The sequence below is a fragment of the Gymnoscopelus microlampas genome (assembly GCF_963454915.1).
Source record: "Gymnoscopelus microlampas genome assembly, chromosome: 9".
Lineage (NCBI taxonomy): Eukaryota > Metazoa > Chordata > Actinopteri > Myctophiformes > Myctophidae > Gymnoscopelus > Gymnoscopelus microlampas.
This window is the reverse complement of record NC_139946.1, coordinates 685117-704704: the sequence shown is the minus strand read 5'-3', so window position 1 is coordinate 704704 and position 19588 is coordinate 685117. Positions and strand designations below refer to the sequence as shown.

General features: G+C 47.7%; 1 protein-coding gene across 7 annotated transcripts in view; it reads left to right on the top strand.

Moving 5' to 3' along the window:
- Positions 1 to 19588, top strand: part of szt2 (SZT2 subunit of KICSTOR complex) — a 197013-nt gene that overhangs the window by 86790 nt on the left and 90635 nt on the right. For all 7 annotated transcript variants that reach the window (XM_084065742.1, XM_084065743.1, XM_084065745.1 and 4 more), the window contains exons 43-45: positions 6764 to 6884; positions 7893 to 8045; positions 8420 to 8522. In XM_084065742.1, coding sequence (XP_083921868.1) covers positions 6764 to 6884; positions 7893 to 8045; positions 8420 to 8522 — 377 coding nt within the window. The remainder of the gene's footprint in view (positions 1 to 6763; positions 6885 to 7892; positions 8046 to 8419; positions 8523 to 19588) is intronic.

The following is a 19588-nucleotide window of genomic DNA, read 5'->3' as shown; positions in this document are numbered from 1 at the left end:
AGTAAAAGTAAATATGGGTGATGAATTTACGCCCGAGACATTTTTAGAAAAGATTTGCAGGCTTAGCGAGTGGTATGAGCTAAAAAAAGATGATTTACGCCGAGTGGCCGAGCATTTAGAAGTGGTATTAACGCCTGAGATGAAGAAGGGAGAAATGGTAGAGATCTTGGTGCAACGGGTGGGGGGAGAGCCTCTTGATAACGCCACTCGACAGCATTTGTCATCAGTGGAGTTACAACGAGTAACGCTTGAGCAAGTGAGAGTCAAGGAAAGGGAGGAAACAGAGCGGGAGCTTGCTCGTATTGCACTAGAAAAAGAAAAACTGAGAATTCAATTGGAAATTAAGAAATTGGAGCACGGGGTGGGTAAAAGTGAGAAACCATTTGAGGTGGGGCGTAATATATGCCTCGTGCCCAAGTTTTGTGAGCAAGAAGTTGATGTATTTTTTTTTGTCATTTGAAAAAGTGGCAAACAGTTTAAAGTGGCCTTCACAATATTGGTCGCTGCTAGCACAAAGTGCATTGACAGGAAGAGCTCAAGAGGTGTATGCAGCTCTAGATGAAGAAAAGTCGGCTGACTATCAGACAGTAAAAAAATTAGTATTGGGTGCTTATGAATTGGTACCTGAATCCTATCGACAGAGATTTCGGGGCTTGCAGAGGAAAGTGGGGGAGTCCCATTTAGAATTCGCCAGACAGAAGGAAATGGCATTTGATAGGTGGTGTCGGGCCCGAAATGTGAATCAGGATTATAGTCAACTTAGGCAGCTTATCCTAACAGAGGAGTTTAAAAATAGCATTGCCCCAGGAATAAAAACTCATTTGGAAGATCATAAAGTGGAAGATTTACAAAAGGCAGCCATGTTGGCAGATGAGTATGAATTATCGCACAGGACAAACTTTGGTAGTAGTAAAAATACTAGTTATCACGAAGTACAGGAGGATTTTGGAGTATCAAATAACAGAGAATCCAGGGTAGGGTTGAAGGTGAGGAATGACAGGCCATGGGTACCCTCGACAATGCCATCTGGGCCAACATGTCATTACTGTCGGAAAAAAGGACATATAAAGGCAGAATGTTGGAAATTGCAAAATGATGTGGGAAGAGAAGGTGGAGTAAAACCAGTGGGGGTGGTGTCGATGGGCCCTGAGTCAGAGGAGAGGAGAGAAAAGGAGAGAACCCTGGAGATGTACAAAGAGTTTATTTCAGAAGGATCAGTCATGGTCGATGGGAAAGAGAGTCCTGTTGTAGTGTTGCGAGACACGGGAGCTAGTCAATCTCTGTTAGTAGAAAATGTTGGGGAGAATGATAGAACATTTCTAAAGACGTATGCTCTCATTAAGGGGGTTGGAGGGGAGTTCGTATCTGTACCGATTCACCAAGTAACATTAAGGTCTAAGGTGGTGAGTGGGCTGGTGTCCGTGGGGGTGGTCACCAGTTTGCCGGTACCAGGGGTGAATTTTATTTTGGGTAATGACCTAGCTGGGCACAAGGTATATGCAGACCCTGAGATTACTACCACTCCAGCTTTGTCAAGGGAGACTGAGGGGTTACAAGACGAATTCCCAGGAATATTTCCCGCTTGTGTAGTGACGCGAGCACAGGCTCGACTGGAGATTTAGGCAAAAAGGGAAGACGAGGCAGGTGAGGCTCAGACTCCTCAGAGTAGTTTGGCCAATGTTTTTTTTTCAAATGTCGAGGGCTCGATTAAGACATTTACTCATAATGATTTGGGTGCCCAGCAGGAGGACCCAGATATTGGGAAACTGTGTGAGAGTGCGATACCACAGGAGGAAATGGGGAACGAAGCAGAGGGATTTTATTTGAACAATGAGGTACTTATGAGGAAATGGAGGTCTAGGGAGTGTCCTGCTAACCAGGAGTGGAAGGTAGTGTATCAGGTGGTGCTCCCACCCTGTTATCGAGAGGACATTCTTAAATTAGCTCATGAGGTTCCAACAGCAGGGCATTTAGGAATAAGGAAAACGCAAGCCAAAGTTCAACAGCATTTTTATTGGCCAAAAATGCATAAGGATATAGTCCATTTTTGTAAATCATGTCATGCCTGTCAGGTGGGGGGAAAACCAAACCAGGTTATTCCCAGGGCACCACTGATTCCGATACCTGCTTTTGAGGAGCCTTTTACTCGGGTGTTGATAGACTGTGTAGGGCCCCTGCCTAAAACGAAAAGGGGGCATCAGTATTTGCTCACAATAATGGATGTGGCTACGAGGTATCCGGAGGGAATTCCCCTGAGAGATATCAAGGCAAAGACAGTGTTAGATGCACTAATAAAGTTTTTCACACAGTATGGGCTGGCAAGAGAGGTGCAATCGGATCAACGATCGAATTTTATGTCAGGAGTGTTTCAAGAAGTAATGTACCAACTAGGTATAAAACAGTTGAAATCATCCATCTATCACCCACAGTCTCAGGGGGCCCTTGAGAGGCATCATCAGACGTTGAAAACAATGATTAGAACGTACTGTGTGGAGGACCCAGGTGACTGGGACAGAGGGATCCCCTTTCTGCTATTTGCAGCCAGGGATGCAGTAAATGAGCCAACAGGCTTTAGTCCGTTTGAACTGGTTTTTGGACATGAAGTAAGGGGACCGTTAAAGTTGGTGAAGGAGAAGTTTCTGGGGCAGGAGACAGAGGTGAACATCTTAGATTATGTAGCAGAGTTTAAGGCCAGACTGAGAGCAGCATGTGGAATTGCTAGAGAACATTTGAAGGGGGCCCAAGAGAAAATGAAGGCTACGTATGACCAAAACGTGAAGGCGCGTAGTTTCAAGGTGGGAGACAGTGTGTTGGTACTGTTGCCTATTAGGGGAGACCCCCTGCATGCTCGTTTTAGTGGACCCTATCTGATTGGGGAGAAGATAAATGATGTTAATTATGTCATTAATACCTCGGATAGGCGTAAGAAGAAAAGATTGTGTCACATAAATATGTTGAAGTTGTATCATGGTCGGGGGAGAGGCCAGTAGTAGCTATTAACATAGAAAAGAGTGAGACAGAAGAAGATAGTGGGGCAGAGGGTTTGGAGCCAGTGGGAATACGCTTGGTAAATAGTGAGGTGATGGCCAAGTGGGGTCAGGTGGTGGAACATCTAGAGCCAGAGCAGGGGGTTGAGGTGCATGCTCTGATCCAGAAATTTCCGGCTGTGTTTACAGATACTCCTGGGCTAACCTCTGGGCTTAAACATGATATAGAGGTAGGGGATGCGTTGCCTATCAAACAGCATCCCTATAGGTTAAACCCAGGGAAAATGGCTGCAGTTAGGGAAGAAATAAAGTACATGCTAGAGCATGATATTATTGAACCTAGCAGTAGTGATTGGAGCTCTCCTATTGTACTCGTTCCTAAATCAGATGGGAGTATCAGGATGTGTGTGGATTTTCGCAAAGTGAATGCAGTGAGTAAAGCGGATTCATATCCTATTCCCCGGATTGAAGACTGCATTGATAGGATAGGTTCAGCTAAGTATGTGTCGAAATTCGACTTGTTGAAAGGGTATTGGCAGGTGCCTTTGTCGGAACGTGCAAAGGAGATTTCAGCATTTGTGACTCCATATGGCCTGTATCAATTTCGGGTTCTTCCGTTTGGCTTGAGAAATGCACCAGCATGTTTTCAGCGCCTGATGAGCCAAGTCACCAGAGGGTTGATGAACTGTGTGACCTACATTGATGACGTGGTGTTGTACCATGACACTTGGGAATAACATGTAGCTCAGATAGAAGAATTCTTTGAACGGCTGGCCGAGGCAAAACTAGTGATTAATTTAGCAAAAAGTGAGATTGGCAAGGCCCAAGTGACATATTTGGGGCATGTAGTAGGACGCGGCCAGGTCCGCCCTCGTGCTGCTAAAGTACAGGCAATTACTGATCTTCCGGTACCTCAGACAAAAAAACAGTTGATGAGGGTACTAGGAATGTGTGGATTCTATAGAAAGTTTGTGTGAAATTTTGCAGCAATTACAGAACCTCTTACAAATCTATTGAAGAAGACTGTGAGATATACTTGGAATGAGCAGTGTCAGAGAGCATTCGAGCAAGTGAAGGCCATTTTAACTTGTCAGCCTGTGTTAACGGCACCTGATTTTGGGAAACCATTTAAGTTGGCGGTAGATGCATGTGATGTGGGAATCGGAGGGGTGCTCATGCAGGAAGACAGCACTGGTATTGATATGCCAGTGGCCTACTATTCAAAGAAGTTAAATCGTCACCAGAAGCTCTATTCAACCATAGAGAAGGAAGGGTTGGCCCTGGTGTTAGGTTTGCAGCATTTTGAAATTTATGTGACCAATCGCTGTGGGGAGGTTGTGGTCTATACTGATCATAACCCTCTGGTTTTTATTGAGAAGTTTAAGACCAAGAACCAGAGGCTTTTCCGATGGGGTCTGGTCCTACAGCAATACAATCTGTGTATACAGCACGTAGCAGGGAAGGATAACGTCATTGCTGACACACTGTCTAGGGCAGCGGGGTGAGAGGTTAGGTGTAGAGGAGAATAGGATTTAGTGTAGTTGCAGGGTAAAGAAAAAACGTTTTTTTGTCTTTTCTTTATGGAGGGAGATGTTAGGATATTGTGCAGTAGGCAATATAGGCACACATACATACATATCTTTTCACATCTTGCACCCATGTTTTGTTTATTTTCATTTATTGTTTTGGCACTGTTTCTGTACGTCACAACGGTAGCCGGCCACTGGAGGTACGGCTATATAAGTGAACGTCATCACGCCGGGACAGAAGGAGGAAGTGTTTGAAGAGCGTGGCGGCTCGGTTGTTTGGAGTTGCGGTTTGGGAGTTAGTAACGTTCGGTATACAGTACATACGGAGGCCACCTCTCAACTACGGATTTAGAAGATAAGCGACGGATGGATATCGCTGTCCTACTGTGCCTTGTAGTTTCTAAAGGAAGTGAGAAGAGTGGAGCTTCGCGTACGATAAGAAGTTACTGACGGTCCCACCGTAGTGATATCCAGTGTCGGTGTGGTACAGAGACTAATACATACATAAATAGCACAAAAACCCTACGGGAGAAAAAAAAAGAAGAAAACCGAAAAATACCATAAAAAGAACGTGGGTTATTATCCCCGCACCTGAACAGTGAAAGATCCAGCATCTCGCTCCGGCTGTGAGGGCCAACGCCAGTGCTGGCCGTATCCAGTAGGTGAGTGGAGCTGGGGGGGTTGTTGACGTGGGGGGAACAGTGCCATTTTGTTTTAGTTTGCCATATATATACACAATCACACGCATGCACACACACCTTTTAGGTCAGGGTAGCTCCTATCTATGGTGTTTAGCGAGCCGGTAGGAATAGCCCGTGACAATACCAATTTTATCTAATCAGGATAGAGAACTCAGGCAGGATACAGATTAAACAAGTGAAATTGGAAGTGATGACACAAAGAAATGAGCTGACAAAATTGGAACACTATAAAAATGAAGCTGATGAATGGGTACTCTCTCCTGATTGGTTGAAAATGTGTTACCTACCAGAATATGCATTTTCTGTTTATCAAAGAGCTGGAGAGACTAGGAGACTCCTGTTACTGAACAAACACTCTCAGAATATAGTGCCTTAACTCATTCAGTGCCAAGCTTATTTATTCATGTTAATGGAATTTTGGTTCTGAGTGCCACAGCCAAAATTCATTGTAAAAAAAAAGTGCTTAGGAAGCGAGATACAGCCTTTTTAAGTTATAGGTTAAACAAGGAGTGGATGGAGCAGCAAATCTTCAAATCATCATATCTTGGGTTCTGAACATGTTTTTCCCAAAAAAAAACAACAAAAAAAAAAAACTTTTATTTTGAATTTTTTTTTTATTTTGAATTTTTTTTTATGACGGATTTGACGGATTGTGGCGCTCTGGGCGTCAGGCCACGTGACGGATTTGACGGATTGTGGCACTCAATGAGTTAACCTTTTAACAAAAAAACATTATTTTTAACCAAAACATATCGCTTTACCTTTAACATTAGGATGATTCTTGTCACAAAAAAAAAAAAAAAAATTATGACACTGTTGTGATATCATTATTCAATATTGAACCTCAATATGTGCTCCTTTTCTCACTCTCTTTCATCCCATCACATGCCCTACTTGACAAATAAGATTGAAATGAGCAGTATACTGTATAATACTTTGTTTTGTCCACACATACGTATACCTTTCTCAAATGTAAACACATGTGTGCCGGGTTTGGTTTCGATTCAAGGGCTGGGCTTTATATACTTTTTGCACGTGGTGCACCGAAGATAGCCAATCTACAAGCTCTACTCCACTACATCTCAGAAGCTAATATTGTACTTTTTACTCCACTACAAGTATTAGAGAACTTTAGTTACTGTACTTTGTAGATTTGGATTATTATTACAAAACATACATATAAACACTTCAGCCTTATTTAAACTTTGGCTATTTGAAAATAGCAGATCTACAAGCTCACAACGCCTCCCATCATGACACTTTGTGAGCTTGTAGATCTGCTATTTTCAAAAGATTTTTATACATTTTATTCATTTGAAACCTGTGAAATATAGGACCCCAACGGAAACAAGTCTGCAATGTTTTTCTTTTTGCCTAATAAAAATTTCTTTCAATCAATCAAAATGTGATTTTTGGTACTTTAAGTATATTTTGATGCCAATACTTTTGTACTTTTACTCAAGTGATGGTTTTATTCTGGACTTTTACTTGTAACAAAGTATTTCTACATTGCAGTATTGATACTTTTTGTGTTGGTGTTGTGTAGTGTTTGTTACTCCAGGACTTACATGACAGTCATCAGTGTAACAGTCTACTGGTGGCAGAGAGTGAGGAGGACATCTGGAAGAACGAGTCCCTCTACAGGCAGAGACTGGCCACTGCTGACGGTCAGTCTTCCCTCTATCTTCCCTGCCAGGCTCTATGCACGGCAGCCATATTTGAAAAGAAATTGGGCCTCTTCCTTATTTCCTTCACAGGTTTTACCAATGATGCTAATGAATGCGCTGTGCCATTCTGGTCAAACAGAGTCAGGGTGCTGATATTGTGCATGTTGGCTCACTGGAAACACCAGTGTGTCTCAAAGTGTGGTCCAGGGACCCTCATGGTTCCTTGAGGAGGTTCCAAATGGGCCCTTACGGGTGTGTAACTCTTGAGAGTGCACAGATGGAACCAAGTGGACCTGTAAAAGTTCATTTGGTTCTACTAGCAAACCTAGTTTAACAACTAATCAAAACTACACTGATATTGAAAACAAAAAGTCAAAACAAAGTACAATAAAACTAATGAAAAAACGATAATAACCTTGGCCATTGACATTGTGGATGTATGTCCACTAGAGATGCGCGGATCGCGGTTGCCGCAGTTAACCGCAGTTTGGGTGGATTTGGGCCAATCAAATATAATAATGAATTAATATTGGATAAACCGCGGTGTGGGAATTACATTAATGATATCAATCTATAGGCCTATTATAGCTTTTAAAAATTGTTGCAGTGTTGCAAATTGCAGTTGGTGCGGATCTAGAAATAGGATGGTATAATTAACCGCGGCTGGATGGCGGGTGGATAATGAACATGTATATGCAGATTCGGGTGACGATAAACCCTATCCGCGCATCTCTAATGTCCACTGACTATGAGCCTAACGTGTGTCAGACTATGTGTCATTTTGGGTGTATGTCCACAGACTGTGTCATTTGGGTGTATGTCCTCAGACTATGTGTCATTTTGGGTGTATGTCCACAGACTGTCATTTGGGTGTATGTCCTCAGACTGTGTGTCATTTTGGGTGTATGTCCTCAGACTGTGTGTCATTTTGGGTGTATGTCCTCAGACTGTGTGTCATTTTGGGTGTATGTCCTCAGACTATGTGTCATTTTGGGTGTATGTCCTCAGACTATGGCACGGAGGAGAGCTACCAGCCCAGGGACTACCTTGCAGCCACCATGCAGTTCATTCCAGGACACTTTGCCTGTGAGGTGGCCTGGAGCACCATCATCCACATCCACCCACGCCTCAAGATGGGACCCAACATGGGCGTGTCCAGAGGTGAGTGGACCAATTCTGAATATACCTTCTCAAAGGATTAGACCCAACATGGACGTATCCAGAGGTGTATCCATGCAAAGAAACATATTCACTGTCATTTTACTACCATCTACGGGGCTGTAAGGGTAACTGCAGTCTGGATTAAAGGGATATCCCACCGCGCCTCAAACCGAAATCAGGCTGATCCGGTGCGTCTCAGGAGCGGACACGTATAACTGAATAAAGAAAGCGCTGGAGCAACTCGGATGATCTGAGCTTTTTATTTTAGTAACAGGGTGCAAAGCACAGAAAAAGACAACAACGTTTCGATGTGTGTGTGTGTGTGTGTGTGTGTGTGTGTGTGTGTGTGTGTGTGTGTGTGTTCTCTCCTCCAGCAATCCAGGCCCTGCGCTCCGTGCTCAACTCCTTCTGTGTGGTCAACAGGAAGAACATGTTTGTGTACCAGGAGCGCACCACCAAATCAGTCTTCTACCTCAGGTTAGTCACACCAGTTGTTCCTCAAATCTTTCTTTGCCGCAACCCCCAAAAAGAAACATATTTGATTTTGGGACCCCCCCACCCTGACAAGCACTTGGAATTGTAGGAGTTGAGGCATTACTTATTTAGTTTGACTCGGTTCCATAGATAAATATTGTCAAAATAGCTGAACTAGTAGTTCATAGTGGAGTCAAAAATGGAGGTTCCGTGACCATCCTCTGGCAAGGATGGTTTGACGATTGATTTGACCTCTATGGACCCTTTAAAAAAGATTTAGCCTCCAGGTCCCTCCCAAAAATCCCGGCATTTTTTGCTAGACAGCCAAATTCAAAATGGCGCCCGGCGCCATCTCTAAAAATTTACTTTTGATCTGGATGACCTAGAATCATGTATGAAGGCACTTTTCCATACAAGTCAACCATGAGGATTCCAAATCTGACACAATTTTTATTGTAAGACCTCGTTTTGACTCCGAAATTCAAGATGGCCGACATCCAGTAGAGTAAAAACGTATACCCAGGGGGCAAAGGGGGGTATGCTGCATTTGCCCTGCCATAAAAGGTTGGCCACCAGAAATAATATCTATGACCCAGTAGGATCACAACCTATATGGACAACAAGGTCACCTTGCTGCTGGAAATCCAATATGGCCGCCTCAATATTATCAGAAAATAGCTTTGGCAATAACTTTTGAACCAGATGGGCTAGAAATAAAAACTTGGTGTCTATTTCATGGTTTCAGAGCATGAGAAAGTCAATGGAATACTTATCTTTATGATTGGGTGTGTCTGGACCTTTCATTTGCATATTTCCAAGATGGACGCCACGCGAAAATGAGTTTTACTATGACTTTTACAGTGACAGCTGGCTGTTATGGCAAAAAGTCTGCTTTTTAAGCAATATGAACACATTTGGTCAGTTTGAGCTTTAATTTATATGTTGTCAATATGGCTGCAGTCATAAATAATGTATGGTATTACATTTTCCCTCAGATTTATTGATTTATAGATCTATAGTTGTGGGGATGATTGCAGAGAAAAATCGGAGAAAAAGCCCACAATGTATCTTATGTATCATTTTAATAAACTAAATACAATATAAACAGACACATGCACACTCCAAGACTTGCCAAAAACTTCAACTTTAGGGCTATACAAATTAACATAGTGGTATGCATTCAAGTAACATAACAAAAGATAGACTACTTAGTGACAAATAGAGTAAAGGCGGAGTTGAGGTTGCCTACAAAAGGTTCATTTTGACCTCTATGGTGCCAAGCCAATGATACTATGGTACAATGCTATTCACTGTCACTGTTGTCATGTGTTGCACTGATCTTGCTGCATCATGTCTCTAGTCCCTGGCAACGGCATCCTAAGTAGCATGGAATTGCCTTCTTTGCACGGGAACAGTTTTTCTGGCAGCCTTTGATACAGCTGCATGATATTGCCTTGTTCATTGACACAGGCCAGGCTGGCTCGGTAGATGCAAGGGGGACTGCATTGCTAGCACTGAGAGACCATCCATACTCTGTGAAAGAAGGAATATCCGGCTTGGCGATATGTGCACATTTATCTATTATGGTTGCTAGAACAGCTCTTCTCAGGTGCAGGTCAAAGGCATTCTCTGTCGGGGGAGGAGCTTTAAGAGGGTTGATCTATTATTGAGGAACTTGTACACTCTAAGCTTACTCAGGTCAAAATCCTCCTGGTGGTCCGCTTTGGATGTATATACAGCAATTGTGAGGTCTCGTGCCTTATTGATGGACGTCATCTGAGAGGGAATCATAAGAGTTTTCACCAAACTCCTCAAGTGCAGAGATCCAGACGCATGATGGCCTTGAACCATGCCTTCTTCCCAGTGAAGAAGGGATAGCTGGTGGTACAGTATCTCTGCCACTTAAACTATGGATAAAGGGCAGGGCACGACACTGTGGGAGCCCCAGTGCTGATACCATTTGATGGATAGGAAGGTATGAATTTTGCTCTGTTCTCACCCACAGCTCTGGAAGGCATCTGAGATGGGTTGCTGCATAGTAAAGGCACATGATGATGATGTCTGTGTCATTGGCATGGATGACAACTCTGTCAACTTTGTCATTCTGGACACTGTACAGGGTGTGGAGTATTGTTCTTGTATCAGCCTCCTGTTGTGTGGAATCTAGTGCAGGGACATCTTCAATAGACCCCTCCTTGATCACCACACTCCTTGTCTCTTCTTTAAACCCCCCACCCAGGTAAAGATGTGTTGGACCAAGGGCCGACTTAAGTTTCTCATTTTCACACCATTCGTCACAGAGGAAACTCAATAGGTTTGCCTTGTTAGCTGACACAGCAAAAAACTCCTGAGGATCTGGAGCTGTGTAATGCATACTGACTTCATATTATTTGGTAGGTTTTGGTCAAGCATATCTGTGTTCTTGCTCAGCTGTCTTAAGACTAGGTCCACTGTACCGGTCAAAACAGAAGTGAATGATCTCTGTGCCAGCAGGCACATCATTCAACAGCAGACGTTGGTATCGTTCAGCGATTGTTCCAAATGCTTCACCTTTCAGGAACGACCAATGGCGCATGGCATACATGGCATCAATAACTACTGCTGTTTTTATGTCTTCTGTAGGCAGGTCAGGGATGCATGCAACTTTGGTCTCCTCTTTCAGGACCTTAACAAGGCTTGCCTTGGTACCTGTTCTCATCCTGCCATCTTCCTGGAAGAGGGAAGGGGGGAAGTCACTGCACTCGTGGTTGCCTATAAAGTCAACAAGGTTGAGTTCTCCACCACTGGCTATGATTTGGGTCATGCGCAGGAGGGCAGTAATTTCATTGCTCTTGCCAGGTGCTGAGGTTTCCCCTTAGATTTTTTAGATTTTGTGTTTTGAGTGTAGAAAGTGTTAAGCTTCATTATGCTTGTCTTCTTCTGTTCACTGGACAGTGACTCACACAGTGTCTTCAGACCCAGTTCTTTCACACTCATCAAGTCGTCCTTGACTGTGGAATCAGCACACTGTCCTGTAGATATGTTGATCATGGATGATGTGCTCACTGTAAATGGGTTAGTCTCCACTGCTGCCTTGACTACCATCTCTGCATCCCGGATTACACGACTCTGACCAGACTCATGGTGTGGGTCTACCATATTGACAACATATAAATTAAAGCTCAAACTGACCAAATGTGTTCATATTACTTAAAAAGCAGACTTTTTGCCATAACAGCCAGCTGTCACTGTAAAAGTCATAGTAAAACTCATTTTCGCGTGGCGTCCATCTTGGAAATATGCAAATGAAAGGTCCAGACACACCCAATCATAAAGATAAGTATTCCATTGACTTTCTCATGCTCTGAAACCATGAAATAGACACCAAGTTTTTATTTCTAGCCCATCTGGTTCAAAAGTTATTGCCAAAGCTATTTTCTGATAATATTGAGGCGGCCATATTGGATTTCCAGCAGCAAGGTGACCTTGTTGTCCATATAGGTTGTGATCCTACTGGGTCATAGATATTATTTCTGGTGGCCAACCTTTTATGGCAGGGCAAATGCAGCATACCCCCCTTTGCCCCCTGGGTATACGTTTTTACTCTACTGGATGTCAGCCATCTTGAATTTCGGAGTCAAAACGAGGTCTTACAATAAAAATTGTGTCAGATTTGGAATCCTCATGGTTGACTTGTATGGAAAAGTGCCTTCATACATGATTCTAGGTCATCCAGATCAAAAGTTAATTTTTAGAGATGGCGCCGGGCGCCATTTTGAATTTGGCTGTCTAGCAAAAAATGCCGGGATTTTTGGGAGGGACCTGGAGGCTAAATCTTTTTTAAAGGGTCCATAGAGGTCAAATCAATCGTCAAACCATCCTTGCCAGAGGATGGTCACGGAACCTCCATTTTTGACTCCACTAACATGCTCACATTTGCCGTTCACATTGGCAAATTGGCAATCACATTTGCCAATTTGGCCAATGTTTGACAATTTTTATAGTATAATTTGTTGATTATGTTTGGCACGTAATGGTCATATTTATTTCTTACTTTTAGAGGTATTAACACATTGGGTGCCAAAACCGTATATATATACGGTTTTGGGAATACAACCATGGAGTGCCAAAACTATAGGTTACTTACGTAACCCCGGTTTTATAAATTGCGAACGAGGTGTTCACATATGGGAAGCAGCGCCCTCTGGCGATGATACAGAAGCTTCACATTCACTCCCTCAGGGCCAAAACCCTTTTTGGCCCCGAGGGTCTCCCGTCTCTTTCCGGTAGTCCTTTCCCCAAAGGCATAAAAGGAACCGGAAAACTGAAGTTCGTTCTCTTGTACACCAGCTTCCTTCTGCCGAGCAAAAAGAAGGGTGTTTTTGTGAACACCTCGTTCGCAATTTATAAAACCGGGGTTACGTAAGTAACCTATAGTTTTATTACATTGCTCTCTCGGTGTTCACATATGGGAGATATAAACCCACGGAAAAGTATCTACAACGAGATACCACAAAAACTGCCCCAGCACCTAGGCGCCAGGGCCCCCGTCCCCCCGGGACGTGGCCCCCTGGCACCCCTGTGCCTCCGGACCCCCAGGGTCCGGAGCACGTCCCCAGACCCACCGGGTCTGGGGAATGGAACAGTAAAAGTGGGGCCCTGACAGACCTAAGTCTGCCTTATGAACTAAAAAGGCAGGCAAGCCTGTCTATTCTAGTGAGGGGAAGGGCCCTGACAGACAGAAGTCCGCCTTATTAATCTAAGGCCCAAACGTCGTACACTAAAGAACAGGGGCATGAACAGATCCACAACCGTTCCATGCCCCTAACCACCTTTAGGTGGAAGCCACACCCAGGACCGCGTGCGCCATGGAAGATGCCGCCACGTCCAGGCTATAGAAAACAGCGAAAGTTGACGGAGACGCCCAACTCGCTGCCATGCAGATGTCCCGAATAGCCACCCCTTTGAGGAGGGCCCAGGACGTCGACACACCCCTAGTAGAGTGCGCTCTCAGGCCCTCAGGCACTGGGGCTCCCCTACTAGTGTAAGCCAGGCGAATAGCCTCCACAATCCAACGGGAAAGCGTAGACTTAGTCACCGCCTTTCCCCCAGGCCCCGGGCCCAAGGAAACGAACAGCTGGCTAGGTCGGTCCTGGGCCGCAGTCCGCCGGACATACAGCCGCAGGGCTCTGACTGGACAGAGACAGTGCAGCCTCTGATCCTCCTCTGAGGCAAACGGAAGCGGGTGAAAAGCCACCAGCTCGGTCGGTGTCACCACCGCCAGATGGTTCTTGGGGATGAACGCCGGGTTGGGTTTAAGGACCACCCTACTGCCATCACCAGCGAACCTCATGCACTCCGGAACTACCGACAGGGCATCAATGTCGCTCACCCGTTTCGCTGTTGTCAGCGCAACCAAAAGCACCGTCTTGAGCGTGAGGAACTTTAATTCCACCGTCTCCAAAGGTTCAAAAGGAGGACGAGAGAGTGAGTCGAGCACCAGGACCAAGTCCCACGTGGGAAACAAGGACCGTGAAACAGGATGTTCACGCAACGCGCCCTTCATGAACTGGCACACCAGGGGCTGTCTTCCCACGGTTTTCCCATCCTCAAAACCAACATGGTTGGCAGAGATGGCCGCCAGATACACTTTGATCGTAGAGAAAGCATTTCCCAGATCCAACCTATCCTGTAGGAAGGTCAGGATGTCTGCTACAGACGCCTGGAACGGAACCACGACCGGGGACCGTTCCATACACCACTCCTCGAACACACCCCACTTAACTCCGTAGACGGACCTAGTGGAGTGTGCCCTAGCGGCCTGAATAGTAGCCACCACTCTAGGTGGAAGACCAGCCGCAGTCAAATTCTCCCTTTCACGGGCCAGACCCACAGGTCTAGGTCTGCGGGTCTGTGATGACGAATTTCGCCCCCCGCCTGCTGCACCAGGTCCTCTCGCAGCGGGAGGGGCCAGGGCCGATCGTACAGGAGGGGAGCTATCTTCGACCTCCACGTGCCCCATGCTGGAGCCACCAGCAGTACCGTCAGGTCCCGGAGCCTGATCCGTTCCAGGGTGGGATGGATCAGCTCCAGCGGCGGGAACGCATAGAGCAGCCCCCTCGGCCACTCGTGCGCCAGGGCGTCCCCACCCAGCGGAGCCTGGCCTTTCACTGAGAAAAACAGCGAGCTCTTCGCGTTCTCCTCTGATGCAAACAGGTCCACTCGGGGCCGTCCAAACCTGGCCCAGATCTGGTTTGCGACCGCGGGGTGCAGAGACCATTCCGAAAACTGAATCTTGCCTCTGGACAGAAGATCGGCTCCTCTGTTCAGAACCCCTGGTACATGAGAGGCGCTGATTGACTCCAGGTGCATGTCGCACCACAGTATCAGCCTCCGCGCCAAACCGTCCAAGGTACGAGACTTCAAGCCTCCTTGCTTGTTGATGTAGGCCATGGTCGTGGTATTGTCCGTCTTGACCAGAACGTGACAGCCACTGATGTGGGGCTCGAAGCGTTTCAACGCCAAAAGGACCGCCATCAACTCCAAGTAGTTGATGTGGGCCCTCCTCAGACTGAGGTCCCACACACCCCTGGCCGTCCTGCCCTCGAAGGTAGCGCCCCAACCGGTCAGACTGGCGTCTGTGGTTATCATCTTCCTGGAGATGATCCTTCCCATTGGGACGCCCTCTGACAGGAAAGAGGCTATTTCCCATTGATGAAGGGACTGCATGCACGCTGCGGTCACCGTTACCCGGCGAAAACCCTGAGTGACCGGGATCCCTAGGGAGCCCATCCATCTCTGAAAAGGGCGCATGTGCAATCTGCCCAGGCGTACCAGGGAAATGGCTGAAGCCATGAGTCCTGCCGCCCTCATGCAGACTGTGTACTGGACCTTGCGTTCCAGTTGAAACATGGCCAGACACTTCAGAAAAGAGACTATCCTCTCCTGAGATAAGAGAGCCCTGAGAGTAATAGCGTCCAGCTCGATGCCTATGAAAGAAGCGTGTTGGGACGGGGTAAGCATGCACTTCTCGAGGTTCAGTGTGAAACCTAGGGAGGTCAGATGCGACACCACTGTATGAGTGTGGTGAACCACCTCCTGATACGAGTCCCCGCTCAGTAGCCAGTCGTCTATGTAACTCGCGATGCGAATACCCCTCTGTCTCAGTGGGGCTATCGCCGCCTGAGTACATTTCACAAACACCCTGGGACTCAAGGACATCCCAAACGGGAGGACCAGGTATTCGTACACACGACCCTCGAACTCGAACCGCAGGAATTTCCTGTGCGGTGGGTGAATGGGGACGTGAAAATAAGCGTCCTTGAGATCTATTGAGCTCCACCAGTCGCCCTGACGGACCGAGCGTAGTAACGCCGCCGTCAACATCTTGAACTGAAAGGTTTTCAAATACCTGTTGAGAGCTCGTAGATCCATGATGGGACGTAATCCCCCCCCTTTCTTCTTGACCAGGAAGTATCTCGAGTAGAAACCGAGCCGGCTCTCTCCTGGTAATACTTCCCGCACGGCGTTCTTGCGTAATAGGGAGGCTATCTCCTCTCGTAACGTCAGCGCCGCTTGACCACTCGCTCGTGACAAAAGTACTCTGTCGGACATGGGTGGTTTTGTAGAAAACTGCAGCCTGTAACCCTTTGCTATCGTACGAAGCACCCAGGGGTTGGCGTTGCATTCTTTCCAACGCTCGATGTGTAGCGTCAGAGGATTGGGGGGGATTGTTATTGTAGTCGTACTCACATGAGCCGCCATCTTGGCTGCGCTCGTTGGCATGGCTACCGTGCTTGTTGTTACATTCTTGCTCATGGGCGCGGCCATTGTCCTGGCTGCGCACAAGGGGCCGGTCAAAGTTATCGTCGACACGTGTCTGCGTATGGGGGCCGCCATCTTGTTTTGCGACACGTGTTGCATGGTGGAGGCGGCCATTTTGGCTGCCGCCGCCGTCATTGCGACAATAGTTTGGCCTTGTCTTACCTTGAGGCGCCGAGGAAAATTTTGGCGTGACCCATGTAGCATGTGACTGTTTTGGCCCGCCACAAAGCCTTTGTTCTGTCCGGAGACCACCATGGACCCCCCGGAAGGGGTCCATCGCGGTCTCCGGCTCATTCTCATTTCGACTGTTTTTACTTGCATTTTTTTGTTGGTCATCTTTATTACAGGAGCAGTCAAAAAAGGCACAACATTGGCAACAATCACAGGAGAAACAATAGCACGCACGGTCAGACATTCTGCTCTGTTTAGCAATCTTTTTTCTTTGTGGATGCCCGGCGAGCGATCCTCCGTCGCGTCTGCCGGCTCTGATGAAGATCTCCTCCTCTTCCTCAGTGACCCGTAAATGAGGCCCGAGGCCACTAGATTCAGGTGCGAATCCCCCGTCTGAGGGGAGAGGGAACCGGGGGAGAAAACTTCCCTGCTGTCCACGCAGGGAGTGCAAATGTCATTTACGCGACCTGGCACCGCGACCCCTGGTCGAGCCTCTCTGGCTGGGCCGGTTCTGCGGGGGGCGAGGGCGGTCGTCCTCCCTTCGGTCCCGCTGTTCTCTGACGGCTGGTGGAGCGGAGGAAGACTGGGCCTGGCGAGCTGGGCCCTCCTGCCGGGTCACCGGCCTACCCCGGTCTGGTTGACGTGCAGGACGGGACTGTGGTCTAGGTGGAGGTGGCCTGGACGGGGCTTGGATACAGGATAGAGCAGCCTCGTCCTGGGCTTTTCGAGCCGTGTGGCTGTCCTGCAAATAGCCCAAGGCGCCCTGAAAGAGATTCTCTGGAGTGATTTTTAGGTTCAGCAGATGCTTTTTATCATCCGGGCCTCGAAAATTAACATGATCGAGCCACCGTGCTCGCTCGTGGACGACGCAAAGCCCCAGTACTCTTCCCGTCCACTCCACAGGGGTGTATTTGTTCAGGCTAATCATCTCCTGAGTAAGGCGTTGCATCTCGGCCAACTGCTCTGGTGTGGCGGCGTCTCCCGCCTCGCTCAGCAGCTCCTTCAGGGAGCCCTGCAGAAGTGCGGTGGCGTTTAGAGCCCTGCCGCCCGATGTTGATGCCTTGTAAACGGCTTTAGTAGCCGCCGAGCCAGCGACGTCCTTGTCGTTGCTGAAAACAGGAGGGTCCTTCGCCGTCGAGAAAGGAGCCTTCTGGCCACGAGGCTGGCTATGCAGAAGGGAGAGGGCCAGTGTGCGATCCATGGGTGGGGGGGGGGCCGAGGCCCAGTTCGCCCGCACCCGTACAATCAATGTCGAAACGTGGTCTGGGATCCGCGTCGGGAGCTGTAGGAGTGTTCCACGATGAAGTGAGAGCCGCCGCGAAGCCTTTTGCCAGGGGAAGTTTGCTCTTTTTTGTAACCTTCTCCTCGACTGATTCGAGACCCTGGAAACCTGAGCTGTTGACGGGGGTTTCGCCTACCTCATCTCCTGGCCATTTGAGGCCACACCTGACGGTGGCTTTTTTATATAGCTCGAGGAGGGGAAAATCGGCTTTTTCGGCCGGTGGGGGGGCAGTGAGTGCCTCGGCGCGAGCAGCCGTAGTGGGGGGGGTTGGGGCGAGGGCTAGGGTGAGGGTGGGGGGGCTGCGGTCCACCGCGTGGGCCTTCTCCCGGACGATCTCCCCGTCCTCCACCACCTCGTCGATGACTTGGTAGTCCCGTTCACTTTCATGCTGCTCGGGCTGGTAAGGGGTGAGGGCGTCATCGTCCTCGCCGGCCGAAGCTACGCTCCCGGGCGCCAAGGAGTAGTGGGAAACCGCACGGTGTTCGGTGCGGCTACCGGGTGGGGTGGGGGGGGGTTCCACGCGGGGCACGGCACCCCCGTAGCCGTCCCTCGGTGGGGAACGAGAGCGGGGAGACTGGGTAGATCTCGGCCGCTCCAGAGCCCTGGAGCCGCTAGCTGCTGGGGGACGACGCCGGCGAGAGGAGTCCCAGCCGGCAGCTCGGCTAGCGGAACGCCGGGAGGAGAAGTAGTGGTCGTCGCCACGCTGCTCCTCGTGGTCCTCGTAGAGGGAATGTGGAGGCTGGAAAAGGTTTCGAGCCTCGTGGAAACGGTTCCTCCTCTCGTTGGAGCTGAAAGACGCGCACTCGAGGCATCTCGGGTACAGCTCATAAGCGGCGTCCTCGGCGTGGGCGAGGCCTAGGCAGGCAACGCAATGGCTGTGTGCATCCCACTCGTCGAGCATCTGGGGGCAGGAACGGGAGCCGCACCGCCGAAGCTGGAACTCCTGGCGATCGGCTACTGCAGGACGACGTCGAGCCATAGCAAGCTAGGCTGTTAGCTTAGCTGTAGATTTGGAGGGCTGTGCTTTCCTCCGGAAAAACACAGCGGACAGGGAAAAGGAGAGAGATCTGGGGAACTCTGTGGACGAGATCCGCCTTGTTGCTGTAGAGTTAGAAGACCCGCAGAAAACTTGTGCTTGATTGTAGTTTGTAGTAGATTGTTTGTAGAATTTTTGCGTGAAGCTCCTTCATCTGAGGCAGAAGGAAGCCAAGAGAACGAACTTCCGTTTTCCGGTTCCTTTTATGCCTTTGGGGAAAGGACTACCGGAAAGAGACGGGAGACCCTCAGGGCCAAAAAGGGTTTTGGCCCTGAGGGAGTGAATGTGAAGCTTCTGTATCATCGCCAGAGGGCGCTGTTTCCCATATGTGAACACCGAGAGAGCAATGTAATAAAACCGTATATATACGTTTTTTGAAAAAAAATAATAATAATGAAAAAAAAAAAAATAATTCAAAAACAGCACCAGGAGATATCATTTTCCGAAGATGTAGACTCCAATCCACTTCCTGGTTAACTTATGACTTCAAAAGCCTGTATCTCGGCTCCTTAAAAATGGTTAAAAATCCTGGCACTCAGTGTACTCTGTTTTTAAAAAAACCTGGCACCCCATGTGTTAACACTTCCGTGACTAAGCAATCAATGGGACCGATTTTGAGAATTGAAAGTGGCTTAACTTCTCTCAGGAAGCTCTGAGAAAGTTCCCCTTTCATGACTTTTCCTAAATATATGTTTCAAACCATCTCCGTTTTTTTTTTTTTTTTTAACTCATTATAAATATGAAATACATACCATGTATCCCATCCCAGCCGTTTTA